A 17,437-nucleotide genomic window follows, 5' to 3' on the forward strand; every position below is an offset into this window, starting at 1 on the left:
CAATCGTAAAAATTGGGGTCCATTGAGCCTGAAACTCGTGGGCGAAGATCTGCCCCTCCCGGACCCAGACGACGTCTCAAACTCCAACGCCCGCAATCCTTCGACCAGGAACGCGCTCGCTCACTGGCTCCGTGCGTGTCGATCGCCGTCTTGGGTTCCCAGGCCCTGTCCGGGACATCTCAAACAAATACGGAGCGATTGCAATTTCTGACCCTTCAAGCTTCTTGTCTCGGCTTGTCTTCTTCCCTTCACCCCCTCCTTCTTCGCCAACATGCAGACCAAGACTCTGAGCCGATAAAAGCGAATGTTTTCGTTCCGCTCATAGGTCGACCGTTAAACCTTCTGCCTTCCACGATGTGGCGCCCACTCTTCCTCTCCGCAACTCTGCTGAACTTCGCTCTGGCCGAAATCCCCTATCACCAGCTCGATGACGTCGTCCAGCCGTGGCCTTCAACGAAGGGATATTACTCTACCGCTATTGTCAGCCCGTCCGTGGATATCGTCTCCAACGGTACCGGATGCAAGGATGGCCGGTACACATTCCTCAGCGTACGGGGCGAAGGCATGGCCGCACGTGGACCAACAATCCTTGATCAAGATGGAGAGCTTGTGTGGACGACGCCGTTCGATGACGTGCCGGTATACAATCTAGATGTCAACACCTACAAAGGAGAGGATTATCTCACTTTCTGGGCGGGCGACGACCAAGTCGACGGACATGGGGATGGCGTTATTTATATGGTAAAGTTCTCCACGTCCCTTCTCAAGAACACTCAAAGTACTTTGGACTAATTTGAAGTAGCTCGATTCGTCGTACAAGGAAGTGTATAAAATCCGTGGGCCCAAGGGCCGCTCCGCCGACCTGCACGAGTTCCAAATTACGCGTGACGAAACAGCCCTCTTCACGGTTTACGATATTGTGGGCGCCGATCTACAGTCAGTCAACGGGACGCGGAGGGGATGGGTTTGGGACGGAAGATTCATTGAGGTGGATGTTGAGACGAACAAGGTCATCTTCGAGTGGCGTGCGTCGGAGCATGTCAATTTCACTGAAGTCAACCAATCTCGCAACTTCGCGGGCGAAAGTTACGAGACCGCATGGGATTTCTTCCACATCAACAGCGTTGATAAAGATGATATGGGCAATTTCCTCGTCACAGCACTCTACATCGACCACCTCATGTATATCAATGGCACCACGGGCGATATCATATGGCGCCTGGGGGGAAAGCATAGCGACTTCAAGGACCTCTCCTCTAATTCCGCTTCAACCTTCTCCTGGCCGCACCATGCCCGCTTCCATGATAACGGCACCGCTCTCACGCTATTTGACAACGCGTCCCCGAAGGACCAGACAAACCGGGGCCTCTACCTCGACGTCGATCAGTCCAACATGACTGTCAAGATCCGTCACGAATACCCTGCCCACAAACGCCATCTGGTAGTCCCACAAGCTCAAGCACAATCCCAAGGCTCGGTGCAAGTCCTCGATAACGGGAACGTTCTCCTCTCCTATGGTCTCAACGGCGCAGCCTGGACCGAATACGATGGGGGGGCCCTTCGGTGTCACGCCGAGTTTGGTCCTAGGAACCACTTTGGGTCTGGCAACCCGGCCTCATATCGTGTGTTCAAGCATTCATGGAAAGGACACCCATCTACAACGCCGGATTTTGAGATAGTCGGCTCCAAAGCAGCTGTTAGTTGGAATGGTGCCACGGGAGTTGTAACGTGGGTTCTCGAGGGCGCGGGTGTTGCTTTACCTGACCCTAACCACAAATCCAATTATGATTATACCGGTGATCCTGAGTCTGATGACGGGGACCAGGAGGACGACGATGGGGATGCCGAAGGTGAGGGCGATGACGAGGGTGATGACGACGATGAGCATCACAAGTCCAAGCCAAAAAAACTCTTCACTGTCATCACCAGCAAGCCCAAATCTGGCTTCGAAACTGTCATCGAGATCCCCCCGGAAACAAACTACCCGTTCCTCCGCCTACGCGCTCTAACTGCCTCAGGGGCCGTCCTTGGCACAACTGCGGTCCTCCCCTACGGCCCTAACTTTACTCCACAACCCGACCCAGACGAAGACCTACCCCCAGCCCCACCGTCACGCTCTCCAGCACCGTTCTTCGCCGGGATTGGGGTTACTCTCGGTCTCGTCCTCCTCATATACCTCTTCCGCCGCTGCTGCATTCGCCCCTGTCTCCGTCGGCGGTGGCAGTATCAATATTTACTCAAACATGGGCGAGATGATGGTGAGTTGGATGGATATTACGCGACTGAGGAGCAAGAGGCTGGGCTGCATCATGTCAGTGATACTGAGAGCGATGAAGGCGATGATGTGGAGGTTTCGGCATTGGAGAATCCAAGGCTAACGCCTGTTTTTGTCCGGACACCGAGTGCTCTGAGTAGTTTGAGTAGTGGGATAGGGGGTATGGAGAGGGCGAAACAGTAGTAACTCCTCTTGAACATAGCACATTGGATCTACAAAGTGGGTATATTGATTCAGCCGAGCATTGTACAGTGTGTTAAGGTGTATGTATATATATAATTTCTCGGCATAGGTGAAGCCTCATAGGAGTCTCCCGGAATTTGGATTCGTTTCTGTTTTTATCTGACATCTCATCTTACTTCATCTACGAAATTTGGGTAAGGTGGTAGTGTCATCAAATATATTTCTGTGAAAGAGGGACTAGGATAAGTCTGTTGATGACTATACTTCGTGAGGGCAATTACGCCAGGTTCCCTGCAGGGACGCGAGACAGGCCAAAACTAAGCAGAAGCCGCCTCCAAACGGTGGAATCCGCCCTCAACTGCAACATGTTGCTGCAGCTCAGCCATACGCCGCTGGTCACCAAGCGGATCAGCCGAGTCCTTCTCAAGCGTCCAAGAAAGGAACTTGTTCGTGTAGTTCGGCACAAACTCGGCATCGAGAATTCCCAGACGCTTCCCATAGTTTGTAACTTTATTCCAGTCGCGCTGGACGTTCTTCAAATCCCGACTGAAGTATGCGAAAGATCGCTCGAAGATCTTCCGGTTCACCGCGGTACCCATGATAGGTTTCATGTCCACGTATTCCTCGTATGCCTTCTCAGGGTTGGCGAGGACGAAGTCCGTTGCGCGCTTGACGGCGTTCATGAACTTGCCGATCTTCTCGGGGTTGGCAGCGATGAAAGCGTCATTTGCGATGTACAGGATCGAGCAGAAGCAGCAGCAGCCCAGTTCAGCGAGCTGATCGATGCGGAGCATTTGGACGTCCGTGCGGGGACGGTTTTGGGTTGCGAGCCATTCAGCCAATTCAACCATTTGCACATTTTCGAGGCCAATGCCAGCATCGATGGTGCCGTTTATTATGGCCTTCGTAACATTCATACCGCAGCGAACGGCAGTGTAGTCGTCCGCCGTCATGCCGTAGTATTTTGTGAGTTCGTCGATTTGGATCTACAAAGCGGGCATTAGGGCACGATTGGGATAAAGTTTTCTGAAGTGCTTTTGGTAACATACCTTTCCAAACTCACCGACATAGCCGATTCTCTTGCCCTTCAGGGAGCGGAAGTCCTCCGTGATTCCGCTGTCCTTGAGGTAGACAACACCGGTGAAAGGCTCGTCAAGCAAGGAGCCGATCGAGGTGACAGGGAAGTTACGGGCTTTGGCCTGTACGCTGTTAGGATGGTCGTCCTGGTTATCTTCCGCAGGGGGTAATACAGCAAGTGTATGGATCATAGCCTTGAAGCCCATGTCAACCTTGCCGCTGCCAATGATCTCCGTGACATCGGAGGGGTCATTGGGCTCCAGCAAAGCAACCTTGAGGCCTTCATCCTTGAAGAATCCCTTGCTCTGGGCCAAGTACAGGGGGGCGTGGTACGGGGTCGCGTGCCTAACATCTTAGCCACTATTCTCTGCTCAAAACAGTGCAAAGGTAGAGCAATCAAGCCGCTCCATACCAGTTTGTCAGGAAAGTGATCTTGTCAGTGGACATCTTGGCACTGGTTCAACTCAACTGAGTGACTGGAAAGCGTCAGCATGAGAGACTACGCCCTCTTCTCTTAAAGAATTGGAAGGGGGAGGGAGCAATCAATGCAACGCATGTCCTTTCGCTAGTATTATCTAGATCAAGTTGTGACAGTATAATCTCAGAACGGCCGGGATTTTGCCATCGTCTGCCCGACTTCGCCAGAACCGGATAGCAAGACCCCGAGCCGAACACCTGTCATGCGGATGCAGTGACTGTTATTATACTTTGTACGATACCTTGACCCGTATGAACCCTTAGCGAAGGAGCCAGAGATTGATCGCTCCTGACAGCGTCGCCCCATGGTGGCCGTACCGGATATCGAATTTGTGTCGATGGTGTTTTAAATAAGAGAGAAACGGAAGTCGAATTGCAATTGACGCGAAAGCAGTGAGAGAGAGAAGAGAAACAGCGTGGGAAAGAGGGGCAGAGGGAGGGTCCATAAATACCCCGCTGATCACGGGATCCAGAGCTTGGGGGGTTCACCGGAAACTCTCAAAATTGATTGCCGCATCTCATTGGAAAAGAGTCCGGCTGGAACCTGTTCGGATGGAGCTCGAAGCTTTCATCATTGCGTTGGCTGATTGACCCGCCGAACACTCCGGATGACTGCAATCCGGTATCCGCAAGTGTGGGGATCTTCTTGGTGCCACGATCAAGATTCAAGATCCATCTGCTGTTGACATTGGGTTCTTCACGGGTTTACTTGCAGCTGTGGACGACCCATCTTCGTTGAACCCAAGCAGGGGCGAGCTACTCGAAGTAGTGGAAACAATCATGCCTGGTGAGTTAAATCGTGTCAACTGGAGAAAGAATAGGTACATTTACGGATATGCTCAACGGCGAACTGGAACTCAGGCGATGATCAAAAATATCAACAGGTCATCGAGATATAATAACTAAGCAGTACAGGATGTGCCAATGGCCAGATCACAGACAAGCGAAGCAGAAAACTATGTCTCAAATTTTGGTCATTGACCACCGTTCACAGATATCCGGTCTAGAGGAGAGGATGGTCGATCTGACTTCTTGGTCCGCAGGGTCAATGGGAAGAATTGCTCCTCAGGGTCGTCCTCCTCGCTCGTTCTAGGATCGGCTCATTAGCTAGAGTGACTCTTCAAGGAGTGTCCCGTGGAGACTTACGGAAGCCGCCAAGCAACGTAGTCTTCCGTCAACAGGCCTTCCTTAACTTCCTGGAGTGATGCAAAGTCGCCTGGAGTCATCATCCCCGACCGATCTCGTGGTGACCCAGGAACAGACAAAGGCCTCGATATCTTCTGCTCAGTTCCACCTATAATATCGAGGTAGTCCTCAGACCCTTCGAAGGAAGTGGGATAGGCTGGGTTATAGTCAGCACACGAATTTGTCACAGCGATCAGAATAATTACCTCTTCTCAGGGCTAATTGTCGGGCTTTGACGTATTCCAAGCCCATACGCTTCCAGTCCAAAAGGTCACTAAGACGCTCCGTGCGGTTACGCTGGTTGATCCGCTGACGTCGGCTCTTTAGGGTAAAGTTATACATAAATTCCGTCAGCTGGTTAACCGAGTCATCTACACCTTTCATCCGACGATCCACGATATAGATGCCGTAGTCGGAAGAGTTTTCGATCAACTCTTCCATGTAGCATCCAAATCCTGAGAGATTTGTCGTGATACTTGGAACGCCCATCACGGTACACTCCGCAGGAGTGTAGCCCCAAGGTTCGTAATAAGATGGGAAGACCCCGAGATGTGTGCCTCGAACAAAGTCATCGTAGTCGAGAGGTAGCACGGGATTGGAAGAATTGAGGAACTCTGGGTGGAAGACAATCTTCACCCTGTCCGACGACTGGTTGAATAGTTGGACGCGACGAATCTGATTGAGGATCGGATCCTCGTGGTCGTTGACCATGTTGTGCGTGACAATAGGAGGGAGAGTGTGCCGCTTCATGGCAAACAGTCGACGTCGCAGAAGGACACGGTCCTGACTTGTAATCAAATCTTTCTCATCTGGCATATTATCGCCTTCTTTCCACGATAGGCACCTCTCATATATCCGCTTTCCAATCCCCTTCTCAATCATCTCGATGGTCTCTCGAAGAGACTTGACGACCGCCTGGCCTTTCAGCGATTCGACCGTCAGAGACGAGGTCTGTGCCGGCATGATAATAAACGCAACGATGGTTACTTTAGATCCGCTGGATTTTAAGCGGTGGTTAAGACGGGCAAGGCCCTCTATAAACATGTCGACGCCTTTGTTCCGGAACTCATATCGGCCGGATGTGAACACGTAGAGCGTATTGTCGAGGTCAAAGTCGTTATGGCCATAGAAATGTCCGCGGACGAACTCGTTGATCTTCTCTTTCGACTGGGAGTGTAGGTTTTGGAACTCATGAACGGCCGAGAACTTCTTGACATTCAGCCCATTTGGAAGGACACCATCCGGTTTGCGCTTGAGGAGATGTTCGCTCTCAAAGGCCGTAATGTGAGAGACAGTAGTGAAAACATCTGCCGTATGGGCGGCGGCCCGTTCGATGCAGTACCTGTGGTATATCCCTCGCTTGCCTGCTTCCGCATCCACATCAAAGTGCTGCAGGTTATTGTAGAAGTCGACGGATCCAGCACAGAGATACCGCCCAAGCAGGGTTGCATGGGTGGTGAAGATGGTTGTCAAGTCCATATGCCGTTTCTTGGTCAAAGGAAGAGCAACACCAGCAAGCCACTCATGGAAGTGAGCTACTACTGCGCGACGGCGCTCATGTGCGATGTACTACAGTCAGTCAGCAAGTCAACGAGCCAACGACTTCCAGCAGTCCTGGCAGAAGACGTACCTCACCCAGGAACCACGCCACCAAATATCCAAAGACAATTGCTTCATTTGTCTCATCGTCCGCAGACGGTGAGGGAATCCCAGCAGTATTCCAGAGGTCGCCCTTCCATTCATCGAGATATTTGTACCCTGTGCCTGTATCAAGGAGCAGTACCCGCGGAGCACCTTCAATGAGCCAGCGACCGTAGACGATTTCGATACCGCGCTCTCTCATGGACTGTATCGTTTCGCTCATGGCTGGGTTCGATGGTGAGAGCTCTTCAACCTCCACGGCGGCGGAGTTGCGGTTCAACGGGCCGATCAAAGTGTAGCGCTCGCCATACTCAGCGGTGGTGACGGGAGCTTTGGACTTCAAAACAGAATAAATACCTCCAACCCGGTTCGCAACTTCTGTCGCAATCTCGAACAAGATGTGGTTGCGAACGTCGCGCCTAGGAGGATCCTGGTCGTTTTCCTCACTCGCCATTGTGGCTAGCTTCCTCACACCCCGGATGGAATGAAAGCTGAAGAGAGGTGAGGAAGTCAAGTAATACCACGATCAAGCAAGATATGAGGTGGACTTAGGAGACGGAGACGAAGAACCTATTTCTGCCCAGCGACGACGTATGTGACTCTCGAGAGCTCGTTCGTGCCTTGGATGGCGGAGGAGGGACGGCCGAAAGTGGGTGGCGGGGAAATGAACCTGGTTCTCGAGGGAAGGAGCTGGGGGTTACTTGCGCCAAACCTCAAACGAGAGAAAAGCACTCTATATGAGACCTTTTTCTCCTCGATTGCCCACCGGAAGCTCCTGATCAAAAACGGAGGAATTGTTGAGCGGAGGACATTGAAAGAGCCGGCTTTATCTCTACCGTTGAGCGCGGTTGCACGGATGGCCGTCTGATGGCGAAGTGACGATACCCTTCATGGAATAGCAGGCCCCTCCTCTGTTTGATCTAATGGTCGATTGCAAGATCACCCGACCAGTCGATTATCTAGCTACACGAGGTTTCTTCGCAAGTCATTGCAGACGCATTGATCTCACTGAATATGGTTGAGACGCAGCCAAAAGGGGTCTGGCATCTACACAGCCGGCACTCGGGTTCCACAACCGGGAAAGGAAGACTCAGTATTTCTGATAGGCCTGCGTATTTCTCATCGGCGATGGGAGCCGTGTGTTTTAAGCTCTCGAATCTGGGGATTGACTTCTAAGAGCGTTTGAATGGCCCGCGAACTTGTGCTGCGAACCTTCGAATGTCTGGGGAAAGCTCCAGGGTCGATGACGTCAACCTCGCCCGTCCCACCTTCTGTGAAAGCCAATCACGTGCGAATGTTTAGCTGTCCTCAGGGCAGTCTCCTCAGGTCGCAAGTCTCTCGGCAGTCTTGTTCAAGGAAAGCTCGAGACACGGCCTTAAGAGTCACGGCAAGCACCGGAGTTTGTGGTGAGTCTCCGATTCCTATATTGAACTCCAGTCCCGAGAAAGCTTCCTTTGCAAATACTAGGCAGGTGGATTGGAAATTGTCATACTACGCTGCATTTATCATGCCATACTTCAATAGTATGCATAAACATACAGCTCCCACAGGTGGCGCCATTTGCGCCAATACCGACGCCACCATTTCGTGGAGGAATCACGAGCCATGCGTGGGACGCACTTAGAGGATCGCGGACGCTGGAGCCAGAAAATGAAGGAGAAAAGGAGACTGAAAACGTGAGACCGTGAAGGAACTTCATTGACCTCATAATCCATCGCAACTTATATTGTCATCCTAATATATCATGGACTCCATTCCCCCGCCCTACTCAATTTAACGAACCTCACATCGTGATAGTCACCGTGGTAAACAGTTCACGCCTTATGAGCACCAAGCCCTTTATGTTCCTCCAGCGTCTTGGGTTCGTGTCCGCCCTTCCCGCTACCATGCTGTCTCTTCCCGAAGCTGCTCTGTCCGCTATACGGTGTGGGGTTACCCATGTCTTCTGGGAGGGCTGCGGTGCGGTCCACGCGGTTCATGTGGTCGTACTAAATAACCAATCAGTCAACGCCGGTATCGTTAAAGGAGGGAAAGCAAGTCGAAGGGAGAGTTCGTGGAGTCGTACGTCAGGATTCGTCCCGTGGACCTTAGTCTGCCCACCTTCGATGGGGTTGTCGGAGTACTGGTTGTCTCCCGTGTACTCAACGCCGCGAGGCATCTTAACGAACTGGTTGATAGGTGCTAATATAGGGGTTGGTGTGATATGGTAGAGCCTAACAAGGTAGGAGGTCTAGTCGTCCCGAGGTCTTCGAGATATGAGCGTATACGTAAGAAGGGAGTGTAAGTCGTACCCGAGTTTAGTGGCCGAAAAATGCAGAGGGATAATTGAATACTGTCCTGGTCGAGCAATAAGTGCCTGCCATGGTGGTATATATAGACATATTGGAAGTTATGGGAGCACTGACAGCATTATGAAGTCATAGATACTATGTTGGACCCGGATCCCCCACAATGACTTCACCTTCTTTGGAGATTCCGCCTGCGTTTGAAAGCTTACATAGCCTTGTGTGCTTAAGGTTTTCTTCAGATTACGGTAGCATGTCTTTTTTGTGTAAAATGAGAACATCTTCCTTAGTTGTATTATTGCATGAACTGGACCTAGGTAGAGCTGCCGGAATACCAAACCAATGACGCCCAATAGCAGCGCAACAAACAATGCAAGTAATGTCAAATTCTACAAGTTTGCGATCACCATAACTAAACAAGCATACAAATCATTTCCAATCCATTCTGCTTCCCCCAGAGTCCCTGCTATCTCCCTCCTTATCACCACCCACGTCAAGTATCTCTCAAGGACGCCGCAGAATAACTCCATCCAACAGCACCGAATCCATACGAACCCGCCGCCGCTGCGCATGCAGCCCGCCCTGAATAACTCGCGCCAACAACGCCTCGTCCTCATCCTCCTCTAACTCCAGTCTCAAATTCGGCTCCTGCTGCCCTATGAGCGATCCCATGCTCCCGGGACGGCAAGGAGCACCAATATTCGATAACGAAGAGCTCCCCTTACCCAGGCGGCTGGTCAGTCCTTGCGCAACTCCCAGAAGCGGTTCCGAACTGTCCCGTGATTCCGATGCTGAATTAGATCCCTGTTCTGGCCCTGTTCGCAGCAACGGATAACCGGCTCGGAGGATTCTGGGGATTCTATGTCTTACCACTTGCCCTGACGAGGTTCCTGGAGGGGGTATGATGCTTGGAATCAGATTCTGTGAGGGTGTACTCGCCCCAGAGCCAGAGCCAGAGCCAGAGCCAAAGCCGGAGCTTGATCCGTATCTAGATCCGGTTCCAATCCCGGTTTCGGGTTGTCGTTGTCGTTGGCACTGGCGCTGATGTGATGTCGACGATCCCGATGACGATGTTGGATCTGGATTAACGACACGAAGAACGATCCTCGACCTCGTGCGGTGGAATAGGTATACGTATTCGTATCCCCGTGCCACGGCTGTCTCTACGGAACCCGTAGGTGAAGAGCTTATGGAGGCTACGGGATTAGCACGAAGGGAGGACCTCCATGCCTTTCCCAGTGCGGTCTTTACCCGTCGATAGGTGCACTTTAGTCGGCTTCTCGGACTGGAGGGCATGCGTGCAGGTGGGTTGTGCTTGGATGGTCTCATACTGGCTGGTTTAGCTTAGCTTAGAAGATGGTTGAGGATGCGGATGTTTTGAGTCATGGGAATCAGCCACGGTATTTACACTGTGCTAGAGCTAGACTAATCTCTCAATTGAAGAAAGACGTTGGGCTCGACTTCAAAGAGCCAACTTCCTTGGCCGTGACTATGTCGAGACACTTCAGCTGCAAGGTTACAAAGGACGGACTTGGAGCTGAAGAGGAAAAAGGAGCTCATATAACAAGGCATTTGTTGACATTCATTGAGACCCTTTGCCCGGCTTTCACCTTTTTGGATGTGGGCAGTGGGGTTGTAGCATGCTAAGACTGACTTGGTATCCCAATGAACCTCAAGAGGGTGGGGATTTCCTCGGTTTACCCCGTGTATGAGACCTTAATGAAGGCTTATTTGCTTCAAGAGAAATATGCCTTGCTTGGAGATGGGGTATATGATTTCATCTATTCATGACAAAAACCGCTCTTGAATGTCTTAATTGCAGAAGATAGGTTTTATCGGAACATGGGAAAGTGTAGTCGCCAATAATCAAGCTCTAGTCGAGCTGACGGGTGATTGCCAAAATGCTCTATATGCGTAGAATCATGAACGCATTATGCATTCAGAAAAAGAAAATTAGCCTCTGAGGAAGCGAATCTCTGAAATGTGGATCATCCATGTGATAGGAATGCGTCGAGCAGGGGTAACAACTCTATTGATCTGAGGGCTTCGGGCGCTCCGCAAGGGGCTGTTCCTTGCCCGCTCCCGGGTGGCGAGAACCCTTGTCTTTCACCTTCTTCACCTTCTTCACTGGGGGAGGGTAGGCCTTCAGTGTGATTTCCTGCCACTCTGGCGACGCTTGGTACGCCGCCTGAATGGGTGACATGAGGTCAACCAAGGCGGCTGCAACGGCAGGTTTTAGGTCTTGCGGCGTCAAAACATCGTTTGCATAATCGTCTTGCAGCTGCTTAATATCGGTGTAGGTGAGCGGTTCGTTATCTCTGCGCTCCACGCGAAACTCCTTGTTGCCCCTAAGGGCAGCGGCTGGAAGCAGGATAGCTTCCACTAACGCTATGACACCGTTATTCTCGACCACACGAGGAGCTGCTTCGGCTTTCCGAATCTTCTTTTTAACGCTTTCCGGGGTGTCAAGAAGGTCGATTTTGCTGTCTAGTCGACGTTAGTATAACTGTGAAGAAGACACTAGCGCGGAACCATACCTTCGACACTAGAACTCATTTTTCCTCCGCTAAGTCCCGCGATCATCGGGTTTACAAGATGCGCACGCTACACGTGTGTAAGTTTGCATGCACAAGGACCGACGGCACTATTTGTCTCACCTTTCGATATCCGATCTTGGGCAGCCACTCCGTTGCTGCTACGAATAATTTCCTCTGATCAACACCTGGTTTGATGAGCAAGTGATCGTAATATCCTGCGTGGTAGGGCTTTGGTTCAATACCTCCAAGTTGAGCATCAACCTTGAGATGTTCCTCGTCCAGCACCTGAAGGATAGGGTACAAGAGACCACTCAGCGGTGCATTGTCAGACTGCTTGACAATTTCCGCCCCAGCCTTCTTGGCATCGTGTTCAGAAATTAATGACGATAGCCGATAAACATCCATGACATATTCGGGGCTCTTCTGGTAGGAGCTACCAAGGACAAATTCGAGTTTGTCAATCGGCACACCGACAGACTCGAGAATCGCGGTGATAATCTTCCTGTAGTATTTTGCACGGCTCTCCACAAGCTCGAGCGGCGCTTTTAAGTTGTCAAGGAAGCCGTGAATATCGGCGAGGAGCACGACGACTTCGCATCCGGCGGATAGGAGCTGAGCAATCTTGAGGGCTGCGACGTAGTATCCGGTATGAGGACGGCCGGTAGTAGCAGTTCCTGTGGGATATTCTGTTAGTTTGCGGTTTCCGGAGGGAAAAGATAGTCGAGGAAGCTGGGGAAACATTACCCCAGTAGACACGAGGATTGCGCCCCTCGGCGAGGACTTGTTCGATCAATTCAGGGTTGATGACCTCGGCGAGATTCTCAACAATCAGGTCAAGCCTCGCCTTCGCCGCGGAGTCCAGTGTGACGGTAGCCATTGCAAATTGGGTTGTTGTCAAAGCGTAATCGCGGAAGTGAGGGGAAAAAAAGTTGGCATTTCGCGATTGACTCACTTGGCGCGACCGGCAGAAGAGGGGCATGAGGCGGCGTGGCGGGCGGTAGGAGGCTTTGGAATCCATCAAATCCTGCGGCCTGAGGCTCGAGGGCTCGCGTTTCGCCCCTGGCACGTTCTTCCTCCCCTTTGAAACGAAGCCGCCACAGCCAATCTTGCCACCCTCACCTTTGGCAAGGATAAAGTTTGCTCTGTGTACCATGTATCGGCATCTGCACTTGTATCCGTCGTAACTGCGTGTCCGCCCACAGCCCTCCTCAGTGACCTCCAGAAGAACAGGAGAGACTGGAGGCTTGGCGGGAGGTTGGTTTCGTCGGCTGCTTCCAGGCGTGTCCAATCATAGTCGTTGTGCGTTGGTTCGCAGTATTGTTCTCACAGCTTTTAGATTGATTGGGAAGGAAAGAGGAAAGAGGAACCTAGGAATAGTTCTGTGATATCATACTCGAGCGGTGCTTGGGCCGCCACTCATTACCAGGTTGCGGACAACTTGCAGTTTATTATTCCTTATGCCGAGTGTGCTTTGGGGAACCACTACGGAACCAAGAGAAGCATTTGGACAGAATCTTGTCTAGGGTGATGCTCAATTACGGCCCTATTTGCTATGGTGCCCTATCTACTACCCGAGCACAGTCACGTCGTGCAGTCCATATGATTATCGAAGCAAAAGTTCCCGTCGGGTTGCAAGAACCGCGAGGGATAAGACTTGCGATGGACCATGGCCAGAGCACTTATATTCACATAGCCTGTTCTAGCTAAACCAATGTATACTAGAACCTCCCGCAACCGGGTTTGACACAAGTGAAGGGGACACACTGGGAGAGGATGTATATAAGGCAGGCCTTTGGGAGCCCTCCGTATCTATTTCTATGATTCCGCATCTTGTGCTGATACTGCAACCTCTTTCCTGAGATGTAGACGAGCGCTGTTGAATCCAAAATAGCCACCGAGTATATTTCTAAGAAATCCCCGAAATATTGTCATTACACCCAACCGTTTGATCACAACGCAAGATTACCTAGGTAGGAACATCTGCGCTACGGCACCTCTCCAATTCAATTTTGGCTAAGCGCCTCCCAAAGTGCTGGCTTAAGTACACCATGAAGACACAGGAAATCATGCAGTAGCAACGGAAGCTGTCCGAGCATCAGCTCGTCCGAAGCAGAGCCGGTCTAGCTTATTGATTGAACTAGAAGAACCTAGTAGGGAGAGGCGGACGCTGGAGTGCACCTCACAGCACGTGGCCAGGAAGGTAGGTGTATTTGATCCATAGTAATGCGGACACAAGTGCGCCAATATGCTTGTATAAGGATCACTATTACCACCAAGCTCATTGGAAGTATAGGCATTCCTTGTCAAAAGCTTGAGGCTCAAGTGCGACTTTGAAGACTCCTTTTCGACAACGATGCAGAGTTCACAGCCGTAGGCTCCACTGCCTGAGAGTTCGCTTTATCCTCCGTAATGCTAAAACCGGTTCAGGAGCTTCGAATTTCAGTACGGAGCCAGTGCTAGTAGCAGTTCCACACAAGAGTCCTGCACATTGTACTGTCCGGATCTTGAGTCCCTATAACCACCCTCAGGCGTCTGGCTCATGGCAGTGTATCTTCGGTGTATCTTCGGCTTCATCCAGATGATGATGCTCAGTAGTCTTGTGTCTTGAGTCTTTCTCTGAAATACCTTATTCTTGTATATGTTGAGCATCCATAGATGAGGGTCTGGTAGAAACCGTGCCTTCTCCAAGCCAGATATGCTGTTTATTGCACGGCACCTCAAAAAGACCAAGAGTTGAGTTTTACCATACCACTAAAGAGCGTCAACCTTTCTAGTGAACGGCAAACTCTAGTAGTAGATATTCCGACAGCTGTCCACGTCCTGGCGATATCTCCCTTGATAAGCGGCTCAATTATCCCCACGGCTACATACCGGAAAATGGGGGCTTCGTGCAGTTTTCCTGTTTGATCCAAGAAAAAATGCTGGGTTGAATAATAGTTACAATTCTCGGGGTTGGGGGTCCAGGGCGATGTTGATGAGGTTGATTATGACAGATGGATTGTACCTGGATGATCATCGAAATCGTGGACAGGCGCTGTAGCATTGCAATCCGACATTTCAGACGTTAGTATTGTATGGCCTGTTTGCAAAGCAAGGATTCGAGTGACCAGGATGACCCGTCGGTAGGAAACTTTGTATACATCTAGTAGTACACAATATTGTCCACGGACAGAGATCTCACGAGCGTAGGTAATGAGAGGAAGGGAGGGCGATCACCGGGGTATTTGTAGGCCAGGTCGAGCCCAAAGAAAAGGGTGTATTCCATACCTGTTTCACCATACCTTTCATATTGCAAATGGGCTAAACCCTACTCACCTGTGTAGTTCTGGTATTCTTCAATGGCTTGTACCTTAACGCATCATGATGACTATCAGAGACTATGAGTGATAAGCCCTGCCCTATTCTGTGAGAAGCCTACATGATCAAAGCAGTGAAGGCTAGATAGATAAAGTAGCCAATTTCACACGACATAGGAGGGGGTCAGTTGTTCAAGCTTAGCCTCGGAGAACGGGATCAATAGGAAGAGTCCACTACAGTCATTTGAATCAGATTGCATAGAGCGTGCAAGAGACTTCTCGACTAAGGGCTGAGCACAAGCAGGCCAACTGAGCAAAGTGCGATCTCTGTAATTATTCTTCTGGGTATATACATTGAAATTCAGGATCATGAAGCGAAGTCATGCTTAGTAAAGGGGCCAAAAGCCTCCAGCACTCGACAAGCATAACAAACGGCAAGGAAGCCCATGAGACGCATGATGACAATCAATAAGCAAGGTCATTACCCTCGGCCTCATCAAAATTCAGTAGAGCTCTCTTGACGGAGAACGGAAGATGGTAGAGCTGATCGAGTACAAATTGCCTCCGTGGAGTCACATATGGTATCTTGAAGGGAATCAGCAGCCCAAGCAGTCCGCCATATATTGAGACACAATCAACGGCAGCCCAAAAGAAATTTTCAAGCTTCCTTCGGATGGGAGGTAAGGCCTTGATGGCCTTAAACACGGAGACGAACTTCGTGTGTCTCTGTATTGATTCAAGTACCGCGTCGGGTGAATACTGCGGGATATACATGCCATCTTCCAGCTCTGGATCAACGATAGAGGCATTCCAATCGCTTGGTTGCGCTCTATTTTGCCGACGTTTGTTGTTATTTTGCCCGGGTCGACCCTGTTCAGCTCCCACAAGAAAGAGGGTAGTAGTGGGCAGCTCATCGGAAGGCTGTTCTAGATCTCTAAACTCAGAGGGGAGATCCAGAACTGATCTCGGGTACATCTTTCTTCGGTGCGGATGACAAAGGTAGTCATTTTCCCTTCGTAGCTGCTCAAATTCAAGCTGTTCTTCCCTGCTTAGGGCAACGTCCTCATTTCGAAGCTCACGATCGTATCGCCGCTCTTCAATTGCCATGTTCACATCTTTCCATTGATGGCAGTCTTTCCAATAAGCCTCCATGTAGGCTTCATTCGGGACGGTAGCCAATTGCGCCATCCAGCGTGGATTAATTGGACTAAGAAGGGTGCCCAAATGCCTCTTTACATGAATCGAGAGTATTTTCCAATTTTCTCTCTTCGAGCTCGGGCTACACGCCCAGCGGAATAGTGTTTTGCACCCAGGAAACTTGCACCAAGCATCAGCGCCCTCTCCTTCAACCTGGCCGACCCAGACGGCGAGATTTCCCGCGGGCTTAGATGCAGAATGGATAGATGGGACGTAGCTATTCGCAACGGCAGGGTCCCCCAGTCGAGTGTGAGGACAAGTTGGGATGTCAAATCCTTGCAAGAGTTTGACTATTTCCGCCTTCGTCGCCTCTTTCGAGACTGGAAGCGTGAGGATATCGTAAGAAGCGCAGATAGCGAACTGCTCGGTCCAGAAAACTCCCATATCAGTAGTACATAACCGCATTATAGTGCTGCAGTTCGGCTTTGGAAGCTTGTTAAGATTCGCCCTCGGCAGGAACATGCGTTTCTCCGGCTGAATGTCTCCAAAGTAGTAGACCTTCCCAGGCTCGACCCATAGTTGCTCGAGTGACGATGAACACAGGCGACTCGTTGGGGGTTTTTCCAGTTGGTCAGGGGAGAAAAACCTCAGCATGTGAACAAACCGACAGCCATGACAGTAGGCGTGATAGTGAAAGGGGAACCCATCGCGCGCTAGTCGTATTCGAACAACATCCCTCTCGGTACTGTACAACTTAGGGCACAATGGTGCGAAAGTGAAGTACAGACGTCTGCAGGACAAGGCAAACGTATGCTGAGTGACAGGATAGAGGGAGTGAAAGATTGCGAGAAGTAGCTCTGTTGGGAGATTCAGGATGTGTGACTCCATCGGATAGGGGCTCGTCCTCAGAGGTGGTTGGTAAACATCGTCGGGAGGTTACAACGGCGGAATTAAGCAGGGAGGAATCCTGCAGCCTTCTATTTCGACCACGTTGCCTTTGACATCTGTCCAACAGTTGACTCCATCGCGAGAATGATGGAGTCGCTTCGAAAGTTGGCGCCTGGTGTTGGTCTCAACACGAGGTTTGCCAAGCGGTTCAGACCTGAGACCAAGATTGGCGAAGATTGATATCTATCCTCCACCAGACACCCGGTTCAATGACCCTATAACCGAGGCGATTTGCATATAAGAAATGATAGAGAAGGCTCTGATAAATTCTGTACTCACCAAAGAAGCAACGTGATTGATGATTCCCGCCCCGCCTGCTCCTGGACTGAAGCATTGGCAGCCTTTTCCTTTCTTTTCTCAGGCCGTCGAGATATTTAACGGCCAACCAGCGGATGG

General features: G+C 50.8%; 7 protein-coding genes across 7 annotated transcripts; 1 reads left to right on the forward strand and 6 right to left on the reverse strand.

The window, feature by feature from the left end:
• BJX67DRAFT_264932 (arylsulfotransferase family protein) lies at positions 1–2,623 on the forward strand. The gene is made up of 2 exons (XM_071026417.1): positions 1–741; positions 803–2,623. The coding sequence occupies exons 1-2, from the start codon at positions 355–357 to the stop codon at positions 2,456–2,458; spliced, it is 2,043 nt and encodes a 680-aa protein (XP_070882226.1). The 5' UTR covers positions 1–354; the 3' UTR covers positions 2,459–2,623.
• A 1-nt stretch (position 2,624) lies between these two features.
• On the reverse strand, positions 2,625–4,127 carry BJX67DRAFT_264918 (NMT1/THI5 family protein). Its single transcript, XM_071026415.1, has 3 exons — positions 3,948–4,127; positions 3,508–3,880; positions 2,625–3,444 (listed from the first exon to the last, which is right to left on the reverse strand). The coding sequence occupies exons 1-3, from the start codon at positions 3,980–3,982 to the stop codon at positions 2,776–2,778; spliced, it is 1,077 nt and encodes a 358-aa protein (XP_070882227.1). The 5' UTR covers positions 3,983–4,127; the 3' UTR covers positions 2,625–2,775.
• A 504-nt stretch (positions 4,128–4,631) lies between these two features.
• Positions 4,632–7,658, reverse strand: BJX67DRAFT_264908 (glycogen [starch] synthase). Its single transcript, XM_071026414.1, has 4 exons — positions 6,828–7,658; positions 5,404–6,766; positions 5,159–5,354; positions 4,632–5,101 (listed from the first exon to the last, which is right to left on the reverse strand). Exons 1-4 carry the CDS (start codon positions 7,290–7,292, stop codon positions 4,987–4,989), a joined length of 2,139 nt encoding a protein of 712 aa, XP_070882228.1. The 5' UTR covers positions 7,293–7,658; the 3' UTR covers positions 4,632–4,986.
• A 994-nt stretch (positions 7,659–8,652) lies between these two features.
• On the reverse strand, positions 8,653–8,996 carry BJX67DRAFT_384868 (uncharacterized protein; the record flags this gene model as incomplete). Its single annotated transcript, XM_071033739.1, has 2 exons — positions 8,653–8,826; positions 8,904–8,996. 2 exons carry the CDS (start codon positions 8,994–8,996, stop codon positions 8,653–8,655), a joined length of 267 nt encoding a protein of 88 aa, XP_070882229.1.
• Positions 8,997–9,545: 549 nt separating this feature from the next.
• Positions 9,546–10,594, reverse strand: BJX67DRAFT_264895 (uncharacterized protein). Its single transcript, XM_071026413.1, has one exon. It carries the CDS (start codon positions 10,450–10,452, stop codon positions 9,628–9,630), a length of 825 nt encoding a protein of 274 aa, XP_070882230.1. The 5' UTR covers positions 10,453–10,594; the 3' UTR covers positions 9,546–9,627.
• Positions 10,595–10,604: 10 nt separating this feature from the next.
• On the reverse strand, positions 10,605–12,587 carry BJX67DRAFT_364266 (tyrosine--tRNA ligase TYS1). The gene is made up of 5 exons (XM_071030161.1): positions 12,405–12,587; positions 11,903–12,334; positions 11,781–11,845; positions 11,661–11,727; positions 10,605–11,610 (listed from the first exon to the last, which is right to left on the reverse strand). Exons 1-5 carry the CDS (start codon positions 12,535–12,537, stop codon positions 11,153–11,155), a joined length of 1,155 nt encoding a protein of 384 aa, XP_070882231.1. The 5' UTR covers positions 12,538–12,587; the 3' UTR covers positions 10,605–11,152.
• Positions 12,588–15,256: 2,669 nt separating this feature from the next.
• Positions 15,257–17,368, reverse strand: BJX67DRAFT_364268 (uncharacterized protein). The gene has a single exon (XM_071030162.1). It carries the CDS (start codon positions 16,979–16,981, stop codon positions 15,422–15,424), a length of 1,560 nt encoding a protein of 519 aa, XP_070882232.1. The 5' UTR covers positions 16,982–17,368; the 3' UTR covers positions 15,257–15,421.
• Positions 17,369–17,437: the final 69 nt, after the last annotated feature.

This window comes from Aspergillus lucknowensis, assembly GCF_044049455.1.
Source record: "Aspergillus lucknowensis strain CBS 449.75 chromosome Unknown BJX67scaffold_54, whole genome shotgun sequence".
Taxonomy (NCBI): domain Eukaryota; kingdom Fungi; phylum Ascomycota; class Eurotiomycetes; order Eurotiales; family Aspergillaceae; genus Aspergillus; species Aspergillus lucknowensis.